The sequence below is a fragment of the Argentina anserina genome, chromosome 1, assembly GCF_933775445.1.
Source record: "Argentina anserina chromosome 1, drPotAnse1.1, whole genome shotgun sequence".
Lineage (NCBI taxonomy): Eukaryota > Viridiplantae > Streptophyta > Magnoliopsida > Rosales > Rosaceae > Argentina > Argentina anserina.
Window position 1 is genome coordinate 553,245 of NC_065872.1, and position 18,832 is coordinate 572,076.

At 35.8% G+C, this 18,832-nt stretch overlaps 2 protein-coding genes across 3 annotated transcripts; both read left to right on the forward strand.

Annotated features, from left to right (window-relative positions):
• Positions 1 to 110: 110 nt before the first annotated feature.
• On the forward strand, positions 111 to 4,127 carry LOC126786285 (reticulon-like protein B21). 2 transcript variants are annotated; one of them, XM_050512171.1, is made up of 9 exons: positions 111 to 1,443; positions 1,535 to 1,591; positions 1,679 to 1,781; positions 1,859 to 1,933; positions 2,044 to 2,188; positions 2,293 to 2,362; positions 2,596 to 2,661; positions 3,536 to 3,658; positions 3,751 to 4,127. In XM_050512171.1, the coding sequence occupies exons 1-9, from the start codon at positions 303 to 305 to the stop codon at positions 3,876 to 3,878; spliced, it is 1,908 nt and encodes a 635-aa protein (XP_050368128.1). In that variant the 5' UTR covers positions 111 to 302; the 3' UTR covers positions 3,879 to 4,127. The 2 variants fall into 2 exon arrangements, with proteins under 2 accessions (XP_050368128.1, XP_050368052.1); XM_050512095.1 differs by having other exon boundaries at positions 112 to 1,443; positions 1,529 to 1,591; positions 3,751 to 4,126.
• Positions 4,128 to 5,388: 1,261 nt separating this feature from the next.
• Positions 5,389 to 9,369, forward strand: LOC126786874 (RNA polymerase II C-terminal domain phosphatase-like 4). The gene is made up of 9 exons (XM_050512842.1): positions 5,389 to 5,479; positions 5,716 to 5,900; positions 6,019 to 6,104; positions 6,847 to 6,962; positions 7,334 to 7,514; positions 7,677 to 7,966; positions 8,320 to 8,505; positions 8,598 to 8,636; positions 8,818 to 9,369. Exons 2-9 carry the CDS (start codon positions 5,743 to 5,745, stop codon positions 9,124 to 9,126), a joined length of 1,365 nt encoding a protein of 454 aa, XP_050368799.1. The 5' UTR covers positions 5,389 to 5,479; positions 5,716 to 5,742; the 3' UTR covers positions 9,127 to 9,369.
• The last annotated feature ends 9,463 nt before the right edge of the window (positions 9,370 to 18,832 follow it).

Below are 18,832 nucleotides of genomic sequence, written 5' to 3' on the forward strand. Positions count from 1 at the left end.
TTAAATGGTAAAAACAAAGAAATAGTTCTGAAATATTACTGTCTATTTCGACTAGCGTCTAGCCTCCCTTCTTGTTACAAATAACACAATAATTCCAGCACTCTGCTCTCTTTGCTTTTCCGAAGGCAAAGGGATGCCAAAGCTCTCACCCCACCATTACCAACCGCCATTTCTTCAGCTTAAAGCTTTTTCTTTCATAATTTGTACTATCCATGCCCCATTGTACTCATTGTTAGCTAAAAAGAGAAGACAAAAGTGAAACAGAGGAGAATTACCTGCCAAGGTAAGAGATTTTAAAGGCAATGGAAGTGGGCAGGAGGAGATCAGATGCAGGAGTACTCAGGACTGGGAACACTGTGGTTGCAGGGTCAGTGTGGGAGAGCAGAATGAAGCTTGATGAGGTCAGAGGTGGGATGAAGGTCTTCAATGGTGACCAGGAGAATTCTGAAGAGAGCAGCAGCACTACTAGTAATGGGGTGTCTGCAACAACTCCTAGGACAAGGCTGAAGAGGGGTCAATCTCTTGGTGGAGCAGTCAATAATGGGAAGAGGAAGACTTGGAATTCTGATACTGGGAAATCTGAGTTGAAGAGTTCTGATGAGAAGTGCAAGGAGTTGAGTGTTTCTGTTGATGGGATCAAGAACAGTCCAAGTCAAGTGAGGTCTGTGAGGAGGATTAGATCTGAGGGAAGCAGGGAGAGTCCAAATGGGGTTGTTGGGAGTAGGAGGACAAAGATTGAACTGGTGAAAAGTGCTAGTGATTTGGGTAAGGATGAGGGGAACGAGAAGAATTTGGGTCAGTTGAGGAAGGTGAAATCAGAGTCTACTAAGGGGGGTGATTCTCCTGGCAATGCTGTTCAGTTGAGGATGGTGGAATCAGAGTCGAATAAGGCCTCCCCTGATGAATTTGATAAGGATGTTGAGAATTCTGTTGAGGTGATTGAGAAAATCCCAGTTGAGGAGGAGGAGAATGGATCCAATGAGAATTGCAAGGAGTTTGGAGTCTGCAAAGAAATGGTGATTCCAAGCAATGTGAATGTGGTCAAATCTGATCCAGCGGAATTGGTGAATGATGTTGTTGCTGATGAAGAAGATGGCGATGAAGAAGAAGATGAGTTGGAGGAAGAGATGGATGAGGAAATTGATGTTGAAGTTGAAAATATAAGCCTTGATATTAAGGAAATCAATGCACCAGTACAGGTGAAAGAACCAGCTGTACAAGAGAAAGCCCCAGTTCAAGAGAGAATAAGCAAGATTGTGAATGAAGTGAAGGTAGTGAAGGAAGTTAAGAAGTTCCAATTTGACCGCAAATCAAGAAATCAAGAAGTGAAAAAGCTTCAACATGTTCATCCAAAGCCAGAAACAATCTCCCTTAATCTGAAAAAGCAGTCTCCTGTTATGAGGCGTGCAGCAGTCTACTCAAATCTCCCTAAAAATACATCATGTAAGTTCTTTTTCACTTGTAAATTATCTATCTTTTTCTTCATATACATAGAATTGAGCCTGATTGTTCTGTTTGTACCAATTAGATGCAGCTTCGAATGATCAGTACCATAGCTTCCCAGAAAGACATAGCAATTTGCAAAGTTTAGGTGAGTTTTCATTCCTAATATGTTGAACTGTACCTTCTGCATTTCTTTTAATTCAAAAGATTCATTTTTTCCTCTCTTTTTCTCCAGTGGATTTAGTAATGTGGAAAGATGTATCAAGATCAGTTTTTATATTCGGAATCGGAACATTTGTGATACTATCATCCTCCTACATGAAGGATCTAAATATCAGGTAAGCAAAATCCCAACTGAAAAGTGTTAAATATCAGCTTGAATTATGCTCTAATTTTTTTTTTTTTGGGTCTACAGCTTCATTTCTGTCATATCATATATGAGCCTCGTTTATCTGGCTGTAAAATTCCTCTTCAGGTCCATAATCTGCAGGTAAATTCTTTACTTTGCAACCATCATTATGAACATGTCAATATTACCATACATTTCCAAGTTGATCTCTTCCGATTCTTTTTCTTTCTTTATGGAAATTCCAATTTCAGGGGAGCTTATGAAGTAGAAAATGCAAACTCTGTGGTGGGTGAAGAAGAAGCAATTTGGTTACTGAAACTGGTCCTGCCTTACTTGAATGAGTTCCTGCTAAAGTTTAAAGCTTTGTTTTCTGGTGACCCTGCCACCACAATTAAGGTAACTCTCTCTTCCTCCTTTTTTTCTTAATTCCTTTCCTCCATCTCTTTTTATTTCTGCAAATGTATAAAAGAACATAGAAAGATGATGATACACATTGGCAGTTGGCAGTGCTGCTCTTTGTTTTGGCCAGGTGTGGCAGCTCCATAACCATTTGGACTATGGCCAAAGTTGGTAAGTTCCACTTGCTCTTTGCTCTAATTTATTTAGAATTTAGATGAGAATCACCCAAAAAAAAAAAAGACTAAGATCATTCTAGTGAAACAGTAAATGTAATGATGGTGAGCTTTTATTCCCAGTAGCCAAAATAGTGAGACAACTGTGTGAAATTCTCTGTCTCCCAGTCTGAACCTTCTTTCACTTTTACATACTGACACCCTTGCTTGGTTGTGCTAAAACTATTACAGGCTTTTTCGGAGTTTTTACCGTACCAAAAATCTGTTCTTTGTATTCCACCCAGATAACAATTTACGGTAAATTCCTGCAATCATTTCCTCTCTTACTCCACATCATGCATGGTACTATCACAAATTTACAGCATCAATTTTTACACCATTATAGTAGTTAGCTGTAGCACCTTTTGTTTCGACTATAAGCCAAGATCTTTACCTAATGTGGCCCAATGTTGTACACTACCTAACCCATCATGATCCTTGTCTCATATAACGGCTCCATTGGACTGGGTCTGGATCTGTAGGGGCCCAAGTTTATCTGACCTCACACATTAATTCCCATGATGGGTACGGTCGTTGAACTGAACTAACATGGTGGTGGATCACAAGATAAAACATTGCAGCTATTATTAGGCATGACATTAAAGGGATTGGTGATCGACCAAGACACTTAAACGCTGTACGGCCTCGTTTGGTTCGTGGAAAATAAATTGATTTCTTCATCTAGATAATATCCGACATATTTACTCAAAAAAAAAAAGTATCCGACGCACATAAAATTTGATCGGAGAGTTCTTCGCATTTTCCGATTCCAGAGTGAAGAAACTGTCGGTCTGTTTTCTTTCAATCTCTAGTTTTGAGTGTTCAATATTCATCTTTCTCATTGTTGAAAGAAAACCTCTATTGTTCTCCTCCCATATTTTGACCCAACAACAGTAATTAGGGCCCCATATTTTTCTCGGGTGGGATTATAATTCACGGCCTGTCAATTTCATGTTTACGTTAATGGGTAATGATGGGTTTATGCTGCCCCAACAGCTCTATTCTTCCTTAAAAAGAAAGGTGTAGATGAAATTCTAAGAAGACTAAGTTAATGTCATGAAATGTTCTGCGATAATGAGCCATTGTGAAATATCACTTATCTGATGTGTTAAATTGGTGTTCATATGTGAAGCTAAATTTTGGGGTCGACGGTTTCGGGATGCTTGGGACTCCTGCACTCACAAGAAAGCCGTAACCGTTGGGATCTTTCTACTAGTATGGAACCTGTCTTCAGTCGGGGCTCGAATTTGGGCAGGTAAGAAAATCTTATTCACCCTAGTAAATATTTCGAGCAGTCAATAGTATATGTAAATTATGTTCATGATTACGAAACACAAAATGTTGCAGCGTTCATATTGGTGGTGGCGTTCCGGTACTATCAGCAGAAGTTGGTGACGGAGGAGTGGGTGGAAGAGGATGTAGCAGAAGAAGAAGGAGCTGAAGATACTTGGCAAGGAGCCACTCCAGTTGATTGATATTCACATCACTAAACAAAGGAAAGGATTCTGAAAGTATATACATATAGGGATATCTCATATAAAAATGACGCACTGTCATCTCCTGCATTTCTGTGTTTTAGTCCCGTTGATTTACTGTAAATATTAGGGACATTTGTTCATTCTGTCATACTAACAAGTCTAGGAGGACATTGTGAGTTCGTGAACAAATAAGTACTTCACATTACGTGTACCATTACAAATATATATATATATATATATATATATATATGAATGAAATGACAGTTAGTTCATTTGATTGATTTTATACCACTGAGTTGGTAAAATTGATACAGTGAAGTATTCAATTTACTTAATTTGATTTATTTTAAAGATGGCCCCTCCAGCCAGTTTAGGCCCACAAGAATTGGGTTTTGCCTGAATCAATTAGTTTGGTTGTTCAAAACGACACCGTTTTGCTCTCCGAACCAAATTCTCTTTTCAAACTTTTTATACAATGTATCATATTGTCTAAATAATCAGAAATTACTATCATGATTTATCCAACTATTTTGAAAAAGAGAGATATCAAATATATCAGAGATATGACTATTAATGGGTCGTGTCGGGTTGAGTTCGTGTCGGGTCAATGTGTCTCGTGTGTCATAAAATGTAAACTCAAACTCAACTTATTTATTTACCTAGTTACATGTTTCCAACCCATTTAATAAATATATCATGTCATTTTATATAAAATAACCAACTAAATCAATATTCAAACAAAAAAATTCAATATATTACTTAAAATTCTAGTTAAAAATGAGAAAAGAATCAATAAACATTTATATACATATGATGTAATCATTTTCAATAGCTAGTGTACACATATTTTATATAAAATTTAGTTTAACCTTTTTATTAAATGTGTCATGCGGATTCATTTCGTGTTAGCGGATTAATCTGTCGTTAATCCATTTATTAAATGAGTTATAGCGGGTCAACTGATCTGCTTTTTAATCGTGAGGGTTTCAAGTCATGTCGGAATTGACGACCCTAGCTATATTAGATATTTGGGAGAAGAAAATTTCATTTTTTAAAAAAATATATTTATTTTTATTGTATTTTCAAATAAATTTATAAAATATATATTAACATTATTTGTTATGTCACCTCACACACTACCAATAATGAGTATTGATCTTAGTATTAAATTACAATGTATATTCTTAATGGTTTAAAAGAATTGTTTACTTTTGTTATAAATCTTTTAACAGTTCTTTAGTGTAGTATGGTATCTGTTTTATAATATAACAAAATTATTTTATTTCTTAAAAAAAAAGAAAAAATATATATTGCCCTAAAATATATTATAATACTATCGGAGGGATTTACCCAAATTGTTTTTACTAAGAAAGTTTATTGTGAATTTTAGAATTGTTTATGAATAAAGTTCGCAGCGAACTTTGTTCACAAAACGGACTTCCCATTTTTCCGGACTCGGAATAAAACGACCCGCTTTCAGACTCTCTCTCTCTCTCTATTCCCAAAACAAAAGCTTCAAAATTTGACGAGCTCCTCAGTCACTCTCTCCCTCTCTATCATTAAACGACGTCGTCTTGCTCTGCGCGCTGGGTTTCACGGTACCTTCCTTACTTCATATCATCTTCTTTCTTCTTTATAACTGCCACCGCTCTTCATTTTGTTCGCGGCTTACTAGTTTTCACCGCAAATTCGATTTCTAGGGTTTCCTTCAATCTCGTTTTGCTCTGAAAGTAAAAGCTGCAATCTTTCTACATTCTTTGTTGTTTTTCATTGGAAATTTTGATTCTTTCTGCTGTGTCGATTTTGTGGTGAGCACTTTGTTAATGTATTGCAGTATTTGATTTTGCCTGAACGATTTCCGATGAGTCTTGCGGAGTCTCCGGTACACTCTTCCAGCAGTGATGGATTTGCTGACTTGCTTGAGAGAGAACTTGAGTCTGGCTCTTCGGAGTCGTCGCCGGATGAGGAAGATAAAGCTGCAGCAGCTGATGATGGCAGTGATGTTGAAATTGAGAGCAGGTTTGTGCATTTTTCTCTTTTGTTTCGGACTTTCGTGTTTGATGCAGTGTGAGTTTTGATCAGATATTGTATTCGGAGCTGTTCAGATATGACTTGTGAGGTGTAACTTGCATTGCAGGATAAAGAGGCAGAAGGTAGAGACTGTAGAAATCTTAGAGGAAGCTAATGCGTCGACTTCAGGAGGACTACTGGAAGAAAATTCAGGTAGCATTTTGATCTCTTTTGGATAGTGTTGTGCTTGATTGTGTACAAAGTGTTCAGAACTGTCTTATATGACACATACATGTTTGCTATACATCCTGAGACCCATCTAATGAGAAAGCTTTTCTGCAATGACTTACTAGCGGGCTCCTAGTCTCTCGTTCCTAATGTTATGTCAATCTACATCTTGGTCGGTTTGCATTAAGTGCAAATATCAATCAAGTATCACTAAGTTGTATGTCTCGAGTCTGATGAACTGTTTTGCTGTTTGCATCATTGCATGTATTCTTTGATAAAAACAAACACTTTGAGAATTACATTTGAGAACATATTTCCTTTGGCATGCTTCAGTTATGGTAGTAGAAAATAACATTACCGGAATAAACTAAGGTGATGCTGTATTTCAGTGGAATAGTCTTTCCAGTTCAAGGAAGCATAAAACTATTTTCAACTGGGAAACTTTCCACCAGTATTTATTTTCTATTAGAGAGCAGATTGTTTGGATAAATATGGCTTGGAGCCACCCAAAAGTGGATGCACCATGTATCCGGGTTTGGGTTTCCACCCCGAAAGTGAGAGTTTTTCCGATTCAAGAAACCAGAGAGTACATATATAATGAGCATCAAGTTTCGATTCGTTTGAACTTTGAACACAGAATATTAGCTAATTGCTTTGTTTATCTCTACCTCAGAGGATACAGTTACAATTGCCCTGTTTTTAAACTTTTCTCGGAAATTATGTGCAGATCTGTCTGCAATGGAGGATTTGTGTGCACATCCTGGGTCATTTGGAGATATGTGCTTTCTTTGTGGCCAGAGGTTGGTTGAACAGTCTGGTGTGACATTTGGGTACATACACAAGGTATTCCCCTGGATGAGTTGTTGTAATATGAAAGTTTTGAATGCTTCTGCTTACAGGAAGTGTACACGACTACACGCAAATGGTTTATGCCATGATTTAGCTTGTACAGGCACTAGTCTTTCCCATTAGCTGTCACCTTTTATTCAGGATATTGAGCAGCCTTCAATAATAAACTAGTGTTAGGGAACAACAATTCCATGCATAGGTTATTCAGTCAAGTCTGACTTGTTGATTTACTAATGGCCTTTTTTTTTGGGGTTATTTAATAAAGAAATTACCTAATTGTTCCATCATTCCATGTTTCTATTTAAGATTGTACCTTATCCATATCTTATTGGATGTGATATAGTATGAAACATTTGCTTCTGCAGGGATTAAGACTTCATAATGATGAAATCGACCGGTTACGGAACACAGACATCAAGAAGTCGCTAAATAATAAGAAACTATATTTGGTACTTGATCTTGACCATACCCTGCTGAATTCTACCCAACAGAATCATATGACAGCAGAGGAAGAATATTTGATGAGCCCACCAGATTCTCTTCCAGGTATTATATGTATTGTTTTAAAGTCTTTCTTCTAGTTTAACATGTTTAATGCTTCAATTTTGATGTTTACACATTTCTGGTTGCTAGTTGCTTGCTTGTATATATACCTTAATGAGTATTGACTTGAATCTTTTGATTTTGGTTGCGATGTGATACTTCCAGATGCTTTGAAAGACAGCCTCTTTAGACTGGACTTTATGCGTATGATGACCAAGTTAAGGCCCTTCATTAGGACATTTTTGAAGGAAGCCAGTGAAATATTTGAAATGTATGTATATACAATGGGTGACCGAGCCTATGCACTGGAAATGGCCAAGTTGCTTGATCCCAAAAAGGAGTACTTTGGAGATAGAGTGATATCACGGGATGACGGCACCCAAAAGCATCAAAAGGGTCTGGATATAGTGCTTGGGCAAGAAAGTGCTGTTTTAATACTGGATGATACTGAAAATGTAAGTTTTTCCATGTGTCAGTGACTTTTGTAGTACTTCGTAACCAGTTAACCTTGTTATAGGGTAGTTAATCTTTGAAGAAGCTTGTTTAAATTGTCATAATAGCATGTTCCACCCAGGGAAAGCCGAGCTAGTTATGTTACCTCTAACTGAACTAGTTATATTGCTTATGATTTAGCAGAGATATACCTGTTAGTAAAACAAATCTTTAGAAAATGAACTTGTTATGATGAACTTTATATTTGGATAAACTCACAATTTAGTACAATGGAATTATCTTGTGCTTATCATTTTAATGATGTGCCAATGTTTTTATGTTCTGATTGGTTATTAATGTTGCTATATTATTGTAGGCATGGATAAAACACAAGGACAATTTAATCTTGATGGAAAGATATCATTTCTTTAGATCTAGTTGTGCCCAATTCGGGTACACTTGTGAGTCTCTATCAGAGTTGAAGAGTGATGAGAGTGAACCTGACGGAGCCCTTGCAAATGTTCTTGACCTTCTTAAGCGAATCCACAAGATATTCTTTTATGTAAGTGCATCTTCTTGTCTCCATATTGATTAAAGTATGTGATGTTGCTGTCATGCTGTGTACTGAACCATTGTTGGCAAACCTTCTTGTAGGATTTGGGAGGCAATCTTATTGATAGAGATGTGAGACAGGTAAATATTCCACCAACCAAAACTTCTTTCCTTGCTTATGTTTGATATGTACATTGTTGGAGAGCTTTGCTTCTTCTACTCTCAGTTCTGCTAATCATATTAATATGATATGCCTTATATAAATATATAATACACACACACACACACACACATGGGTTCTAAATGGGTGTTATTCTTGTAGGTTCTGAGAACTGTTAGGAAGGAAGTTTTGAAGGGGTGCAAAGTTGTGTTCAGTCGTATTATTCCTTCAAAATTTCAGGCTGATAGTCATCATCTGTGGAAGATGGCAGAGCAGCTGGGAGCCATTTGTTGTACAGAAGTGGATTCATCAGTGACCCATGTAGTTGCATTAGATGCTGGAACGGAAAAGTCTCGCTGGGCAGTGAAACAGAAGAAGTATTTGGTCCATCCTCGGTGGCTTGAAGCTGCAAATTATATGTGGCGGAAGCAACCTGAAGAGAAGTTTCCAGTCACTGAAGCGAAAATGTAAACCCCAACACAGTGATTTTTTTTTTATTGAGATAACTAAAACCAGCCCTTGTTGTGGAGGATAACTTGGGAAAGTTGTAGAAATTTTTTTGGTAGAACTTTTATGACTAATGTGAATTTTGATGCTGATTCGACTAGAGCAGGCTTTACTCTTGAATTTGTATATGGATACAGCCTGATTTGTCAGATAACAAGAACGGAAGATGTGTTAAGGCTGTAGGAGGATGTGTCACTAGTTTCGGCAGCTGTCTTTATAATTAGATAGAAGCTTCTGATCTGTTGTCATTAAACTCTTCACTAATGTCATTCGAAGAAGTACCGGTTCATATTGGGCTTTTATGAGTCTAAACCTGATTCTGAGCACAAAAGTTCCATGATCCATCCGCAAGAAACTCGAAAAACTGGAAATGGGATTAAGCAATACATCCCAAAGTTCTCAACCCACAAGTTAATGTTCATGAATACAGCTTATATTGTGTATTACCAAATGGTATTTAGCATAGTCGAACAAGTGTCAGCAGAAAGTAGGGGAGGTCGACTCACTCAGTGACTCAACTCTCGTTGATGTGAATGAAGTGATTGTGAGTTGATGTAAAATTGAGATATAGCCATAAAGGTGACACATCCCCATCCAACCATCTTCTATATTATCAAACCAAACATTCCATAAGGGACTGGTTCGAAACCTATATTGCCTAGACTGTTAGGTCTTTGGTTTTCTGGTTTGAGAACTAAGACACATGTTGCTACTCACAGAACAAGAATGCTTTGTAGCTTTGACAATCAAATTAGGTCGATATACACACCTACAGAGACTGATCATCGTTCACTATAGTGACGCGTGTAGATAGTGGGCAAACAATTATATTAGATAAGAAATAAGACTCAGAGGTCGATGCGTGATAGACTTGTCTTCAGTTCATGATGAACTGATCCGTTCGCGAGTACAACCACAAGAATTCAATAAGCTTCATGATGGAGAAATGCAGATGCTCATTCTCCAGCACATGAAAAGATGGAACTTCCTAGACGAAACAGAATATTAGATAGACCCGAGTCACCCGACAGACTTATAAACTTCGGTTTTCCGATTGTTTAATTAGGAAATGCTAGTTCGTGATAATTCTGGAAAGGCTTTGATGAATGACCTGATATGTAGATTTCAAAACTTCACACGTACTTGTCACAACTCACAACCTACTATATATTTCTGTTAAATGACTACTCGATCATATATTAATGTATTATGCACGTATATGTTAGTTTTACGCTCCTTTCAATTAAATACGTATACTTAATTACTTGTCATGGCTGGATGAGTAAGCAACCACTGATCAAAAGTCTCAAACTAATAGTATATAACTATATACTGGGATTTCGACCAATTACATGCAGAAACTGAGATACTATGATAGAATAAATTAATGTCTCCCGTAAAGAGGTTAAGATATGTATTATCACTTTAGCAGAAATATATTAGAATGAGACTATATATAAGAGGTTATCGCTTATCAGTAAATTACCTTTAAAGCTCGATAATGATCATGTAGGATTAGGTTTCTCCTCTATATACGTTTGCCCTGAAAGTAAATCGACTTAATCGAGTATAGAGCTAGATAAGAACTACTTTTTGGGTAAGATTTATCTCCATCTTTCCCCGAACGTAAAAAGTAGCCATCTCTCACTCTACTCAACTTCACTGATAGAAATTTTTTTTGTCGTCTGAGTTGTCCAAGCCAATTTATTCCAATCTAGCAAGCAAGAAGTTTGAAATCAACGTTTGAACTTTGAACCTTGAAGACTAATCAGTTCAACCTTGAAGACTAATCAATATTTGTAATCTGCAAATTTATCGGATATATAGGAAAGTCTGTAGCTGTCAAAATCGATCTAGCATTCTAACATTTAATTAGTATGAAAACTATGAATCAAGGGAAGGCAAATTAATTAGTTCGGAAGAGACAGTGCGTACGTATTGGACTATTGCTGGGTGATATATATTGGCTTGATGCATGGTGTCTAGTGTTTGAACGTTTCAACTTGTGAGATGATCGTTGCAGGTTTTAATTGTTGGTTCTAAACTTCTAATTACCAAGTAGAGATGGGTTTTAGGTTTAAATATTTAATCATCATATTGCATATTGCTTGATGAACTGAGATCAATAACTATGAGGTGGGAGTTTGAATAATTGAGTGCCGAATTTGATAGCCTATCTAAAACAATGACTTTGAGGACAGAGATAAGGTATGTTGTCTGTGACTATTCTTCTTCATGCATGCATCTGAAAACAATAACTACTTTATCATGACTAATTGTGACCTTCCTCACTCCATGTAGAATTTTCACCAAGTGATTGATTATTATTTTCACATTTCTATTAAATTTAGCATTGTTAGTTTCGATAGCTTTCAGTCTCATGTATCTTTTATAACGTCAAATATATCACCCTATCATCGAAGCATGTACGTACTGATGAACATGAAGAAGTAAATCCTAATTCGATCTGTCTATGCTTTAAGTCGCTCGCTTCACAGTCAAAGTACCGCTTCTTAACCTTGGAGGCTTGGAAAATTGATCACAAGTATCTTCCTTATCTGAATGGCATTGCATATGCAACCTGTCATGTTCATGACAAAAATCGATGGCTTTACTTTACAAAGGCCGCATATACACATATGCAACTTTCTTTGTATTAGTGGTGAAGTGATGTACGTGTTTCCTACTTATACTACTTATATACGCATCTACTATATAGCATGATATGATAATGTGTGTGTTTTTACGACTTTACCTAAAGGATCGACACAAATCAAATGTTCTTTTGCCTGTTGTGTCTCTTATTTTATGAGTTGGTTAAATGGTGAAAGACAATAGTATCTAAAATGTTGTCTTGAGTTGATTTTGACAGCACTTAATGATATGATCTATGATGTGTTGGTTGTATTATATCTAGTCATACTTTATCTATTATCCTCTTTATTACTTAATGAGTTTTTTTCACCAACAGTCCTTTAACTCTGGTGTACCTACCAATGTGATACCTCAACTCTTAATCGTACCAATGTGAAACCCAGACTCTAGTATTGCTATCATTGAAGTACTTCCGTCAGTTTTTTTTCAACTTTTCCGTTATCTTGGTGACGTGGCAGGTACGTGAGGCCCACAAAGAGGGTTAAAAGACAAAACTAACCTCATCCGAGAAGAGCAATGTTTTTCCCGCCCTTTACCTTGAAAAAGACACCCAACAATTCCAATTTTGGCGCCAATTTTCACTCCCTACTCCTTAATTTGTGTCTAATATCTAAACTAAAGAACTACCGCCAACTAGTCGACCACAATCTGATAAAACCTAGATCAATCTCATTTTCTATTTTTACCCTAGCACTTGTTAAACTAACAGAATAAATATATAAATTTATATGGAACATCTCATTTCCACAATCTCATAAGAATATAGAAACACATAACTTAACGAAATTCAACTACATGTACCATTAGTTCTTACAAGCAAAAATCATGGCAGATCAACATAAAAGGTGGCAACTAATGGTACTTAAACATGTATTTGAATTTCGTTAAGTTATGTGTTTTTATATTCTTATGAGATTGTGGAAATGAGATGTTCCATATATATTTATTCTGTTAGTTTAACAAGTGCTAGGGTAAAAATAGAAAATGAGATTGATCTAGGTTTTATCAGATTGTGGTCGACTGGTTAGCGGTAGTTCTTTAGTTTAGATAAGAGACAAATTAAGGAGTATAGAGGGAAAATTGGCGCCAAAATTGGAATTGTTGGGTGTCTTTCTCAAGATAAAGGGCGGGAAAAACATTGCTCATCTCAGATGAGGTTAATTTTGTCTTTTAACCCTCTTTGTGGGCTTCACGTACCTGCCACGTCACCAAGATAACGGAAAAATTTAAAAAAACTAACGGAAGTACTTCAATGATAGCAATACTAGAGTCTGGGTATCACATTGGTACGATTAAGAGTTGATGTATCACATTGGTAGGTACACCAAAGTTGAGGGACTGTTGGTGAAAAAAACTCTTACTTAATTAGTTAGGGAATTCTTAAGTTCATTTTCTGAATGTGCATATAAAATGATTTTCTTGTGGGGCATTTTGTATATGTGTGTAGCAAAAGACAGAGATGTCACGTCTGAGAAAAATGACTTTTATTTTGTGTGTGTGTGTGTTAGCAAAAGATACAAGACATATATATATTTATTATGTATGTCACTTCATATATCAATTACTTGCTTTGAATGCTGGCTATGGTCTATTCAAAATCGCAAGTTTGTGGATGACATTATTTGTTTACCAGCCTGAGCCAACCCCTAGTTAATTTAAAGAGCTTAATAATTCATGGTTTAAGCTGTTCAGGTTTTTGAAGTTTTGATGGATCAACTAAACTCGATTACAATACAAATCTTAAATAAAGACATAACTGAGGACATGTGCTCTAGTGATGCATTTGTGAACGTTAGCCGGCCGATAAGAACTGTTATAAATGTATCTAATTGTACATCAAGAATTGAAAATTAGGTATCGTACGCGTACGAGGTTTTCATAGTTAAATTTCATTTTATTCTCCTTCAATTTTCGTAACTACGCATGTGTGTGAAACAGTATAGCTGCATGCGATTACTCTCAGTATTGATACGCTATCAACTTATCAAGTGCTAATCCTTTTTGTTGGGAAAGGTTAATTAACCCTTCATTTACTGTAAGTAGGAAAACAGAAAGAGCATTAACTACTGCCAGTTTACATGTAGAAAGGCTCGATCGGTATGTATTGGAACTATTTATCAATATATGCATGCATGCTCCGCGCCAATGTTCGATTCGTATATATAAATGGAAGCAATAATTTGAAATTGGTTGTCTTTACATGTATTATTGGTGCTGCGCGCTTACCTACTCGTGCTTTGGTCAATGTCACATCCACCTCTCAGACTCTGAGTCATTCATACTCGTGTCCCTAATTCTCTCCACTGATCCAGTTAGGACCGGTCATAAAAAACTAAAATCTCAATTCCGTCCAGAAAATTGTAAGAGTTAAATTGGACCGAAGTCTAAAAACATTTGTCTCGTCCTGTTTTATTATAATGAGATGAGATGTGAGACGAACAATTTCTATTCCGTTTAGTCTCATCATGTCCCGTAATTAAATAATTTTTAATCTTGACCGTTGAATAATATCTCATCATCACCGTTGATTTATAATTATTAGGGTTAAGACATAAGCCGCAAAAGAGACACATGACTAACTTTCATTTTGCGTTCCTCTTTAGTCATTTACATCTTTTCTCTACAACTCCTCTTTCCTCATCTCATTTTCTCGCTAAATCATTCCGCCTCATTTCTTTACAACTCTTCGCTAACCCACCATGAATAGCACATATATTAGTATCTTGCTAAATCGTTCCTCTTCGTTTCACTTCAAATAGACAGAAATCAGCAAATCGTAGATTCATATCGATCACCTAACCCTATTTTTACCCTCGTTTTCCACTCTCTGCTAGCTGCAATTCGATTTGGGTAAGATTTCATTGTTAAACTTTGTTTTCAATTGTTTGTTAGTTGATTTTTGGGTTATAAAACTTTGAACAATTATGGGTTTCATTTTGTCAGATTGGTTAAGGATGGCTAGAGGAAAGAAATAAGGGTTTGTTTGACCTAATCATAATTGAATACTTGAATATTTATTTTAATTATTTGTCTATGAGAAATTAGATATTTTAATGTCATATAACGGTGAGATTAGGCCCATCTCGTCGTGATTCTAACCGGAATTAATCCCGAGTGTAATGCATTATTAAAAACGTATGTCCCGTTCCGATTCTAAAAATGGAATGGACCACGGAATGAGCCGCATCTTGTTCCGTCCCTACCGATCCCGTGCCCAGCATGTAAAAAATGCTCAAATCAGATCATTGATCAAGAGGCTAACAAAATTCATGAGTAAATTTGATTGAAGTATTCCAAATGACACCATCAGATCGATGAGATGAACATACATATAAATTGTTTATATCAGATCGATCATCAGAAACATTTGGGGATTCACGATAAGATTCCTTGAGCCACAGATCCATAGTCCATGGATAGAATAAAGTTAAATAAATCTATGCAAGACACTGTTGAAAACAACAAGCAAACCATTACGTACCATGCATATACCGCTTTGCTCCACACAATTTAAGATTTAAAACTCGTCGGCTTAAGTTGAACAATAATTCGCTTAGTTTATCACATGAAGGTCAGGGTATTGATTAATCACTAAGCTAATATGTTGACCAAAGAAACTTCAAGAAAAAGAGCTTATTTTTCAATTAGTTCTACTAATCCATGGAAGCTAAAGATTCTATATCAATGAGCATCTAAGGTGCGTTAATTAGTTCATCACATTAACGAATGCTAATTCACGCTAATTAGTCCATATATATATATATATATATATATATATATATATATATATACACACACACACACACACACATTAACATATTTAGCCACTTCAACAATGAGCTCCATATACTTGACTACTAGCTTGCTCTTGTTTCTCTCATTCATCCATTATTATTTTTTATATTTTATATATGAAACACTTGTGGAATTTATAAATGCAAATTCAATTTCGAGCACATGCATGAAAGGTGTTCTCCACGCAACTAATCAACTGTAATAATTTGTTCAACCAATCAATATTTGGAGCACATTTAGTCACAAAATTACTCGATTTACATATGAATCACAATTATTATGGACCTTACAGAAGATTAATTAAGTGTATGCAAATATACATTTTATAAGTAAAGGCATTCGTTAGAAGTATTGCAAAGCCAAGTAAGTAGCTACTTAATTTATAATCAATTAATTCAGTGGTCAATGCGTTAATTATCAGTTGCACATAGGTATGTAGCTATATAATTCTCTGGTAGTTGTCCAGCAATTGTTCTAGTAGGAGACTAAACAAAAACAAGACTAAATGATGCTCGAAAAACATGATTAAGAAATCCATGATCGAGCTTAATAATGCATGAAAGGTCGATGACAATGATGATGGTGGCTCACAGTCTGTATTTTCTAACCCTGTATAAATCAATGCACGATCAGCTCCCAATTACCTAGCTAGTCGGGTTTAGTACGATTTTGGTTCGGATTAATGGGTCGTCATTGCATTCGCCTTCCATAAGATATTAGCTGCGTAGGAAGAACTTAGATATGTTACAATTGCTACAGCTCTATTTTGAAATAGATCACTGATCACTGATACAGACTAGACAAGTGGCACGGGCGTTGCTGCGGGGAAAAAAACGGTAAAAGAGAAGGAAGCAACAATACACGCATCAATCATTGAGGAACTTAGAGGCCCAAATACCCAGCATGTACTGTAGCGGTAATGTTGAAAATGCAACTCTCCTCCGAACAGTCAATATTGTTCACCTCGCGGCCACTGTAGCTACTGTTGCTAATCCGACCCGAGTATAATATATAGTAAAAATGATGTACAAATTAAAGATGGTTCGGGACAAATTACAAATACATTCGTTTTGTTTATTATTGTTCTAAGGTCAAGCGACCCTTCCCATCACCTTTGGCTAATCGAGCCTAAACTGTACGTTCGAGATATTGGAATTTTGGAATAACGCATGATGTAAGGACAAGGTCCAAAAGAGAGGCGACACATAATTGCAAATACATATCTTATTATCTTATAAATAAGAATAACATATCCCATCCGTCAGGAATATTACGACACCATGCGCAGCAGGCCGAGTTGTATGTACTTCGGGTTGCAGTGATATACAAACAATGCCAGATACATATACCAACTAGTATATATATGTACGTATATGCAAAATACACATACTTGTATTCGTTAGCTAGATGAAAAAGAATATATATTGAATAACTCGATCGATACTGAATACCAGAAGATATCTATCAGACCGTTTATTTTGATCAATCACATCGGTTGATCAATTAGATATTTGAATAGGTTATAATCTGGCAATAAAAACAAAACATGCATATGCATGATTTGACGATCTATAATAATGAACCAAACGAATCTCTTACATTGTTGCATGACCCATGTGAATGTGAATGTGTGATGTGATATCGATTTGTGATGTTACTACTGGGCAAGCAAGAATCCGCTTCATGCATGCATTTATACAAATCGATCCCATCTTAACACGAATTGTTTTTGTGAGAAAAAGTATTGCTAACCAGCCTTATATTATGTCAAAAATGATTTATTTATCAGAGCTGGAGTATAGAATATATTATTCTTACTACGTATACCTTATAGCCTTAATTACTCTTACTGGAAAATTCTTTCATTCTAACTTCTATTTCGAAAATGCCTTAATTTTCTAAACTAGCCTCTCGATCCCCATCCCCTTTCTCCATTAAATGAGCTAGTACGTGGTAGCTAGCTAGCTATCGACTTCAGTGATACGTACACGTACACATGCACAAACACATATACATAATACCCACACATTGTTGATAGAGTACTAGATACATTATATGTCAATGATGAGGATGATTATGCATTGTAATTCATCACCTACCTAGACATTATGGAATGTTTCTCAATTAGTTAGTACATTTGGTAGAGTTTACAAGTCTATTATTGATGTATAATTACATATTATTGGTATAAGTTTGGTCCACCATGCATATGCTTCACAGTTCACAATCACATACTGATTGATATCTTTCTTGATCAAATTAAATGAACCATTCTATCTATCATATTCTAATATAGTTAATTTGTTCGGATATGAAGTCGGATGCAACTAATATTTAGTATAATTACGATAAAATATTGACTAAGTTCTCAAATTTAACTCGCCGTGTTGTATTATAGTGATACTCACTCATTTGAATATGCGCGCACTAGATTCTCATACTAGTATGGCATTAATTTGAAGAATTAATTTCAGTTTATCTCCATAAATTTTACATTCAAAATTAGTTTACCTTTACAATTTTTATTTTAATCAATTCACTATTCTATATTTTCAAATGACATCAAAAAATAACAAAATTCAGATTTTTATATGGATTATATAAATATGTATGCTACAATACCTAATTTTAAAAGCTCTAGTGTTGTAAAATTATTAAGAATTTTGTTTTGGTCTTGCATATATGATTTGAAGCATTTTTTTGATAATTTTTAATCGGATTTTTATTAAAAAAATGAATTTTGTCATTTGTTAATGTTATTTGAAAACATACGGAGTGAACTGATTAAAATAAAATTTTAAAGTGTGAAATGAATGGGATAAATGCTATAAAATATGCATTTCCAGAAAATGAAGTATAGTAAAAATTAAGATGGAGTGTGGGATGGTGTGGGGTTTGGGAGTCAACTTGTTAAACAAAAACAAAAGAGAAACAAAGCACAGCTGCCTCAATTAGCATATATGAGTAATATGACTATATGTCATATATCCATGTTTTCGTGTCTCTTACCTCTTCACTCTCCATCACCACTCAAACAGTTACAGTTATTATCGATCACGAAAGCAACCTGAACCAGACGAACACTCCCCCACTCATTTCCTCTCATCATCTCCAGATTAACCAATGCAAGTCCGCCGCGACAATGGATTATTCAAACCTTGGGCCGGCTGAGCTCAACTGCAACTTTCTCAGAAGCTGCATCAGTCACCGAGATCAGCCG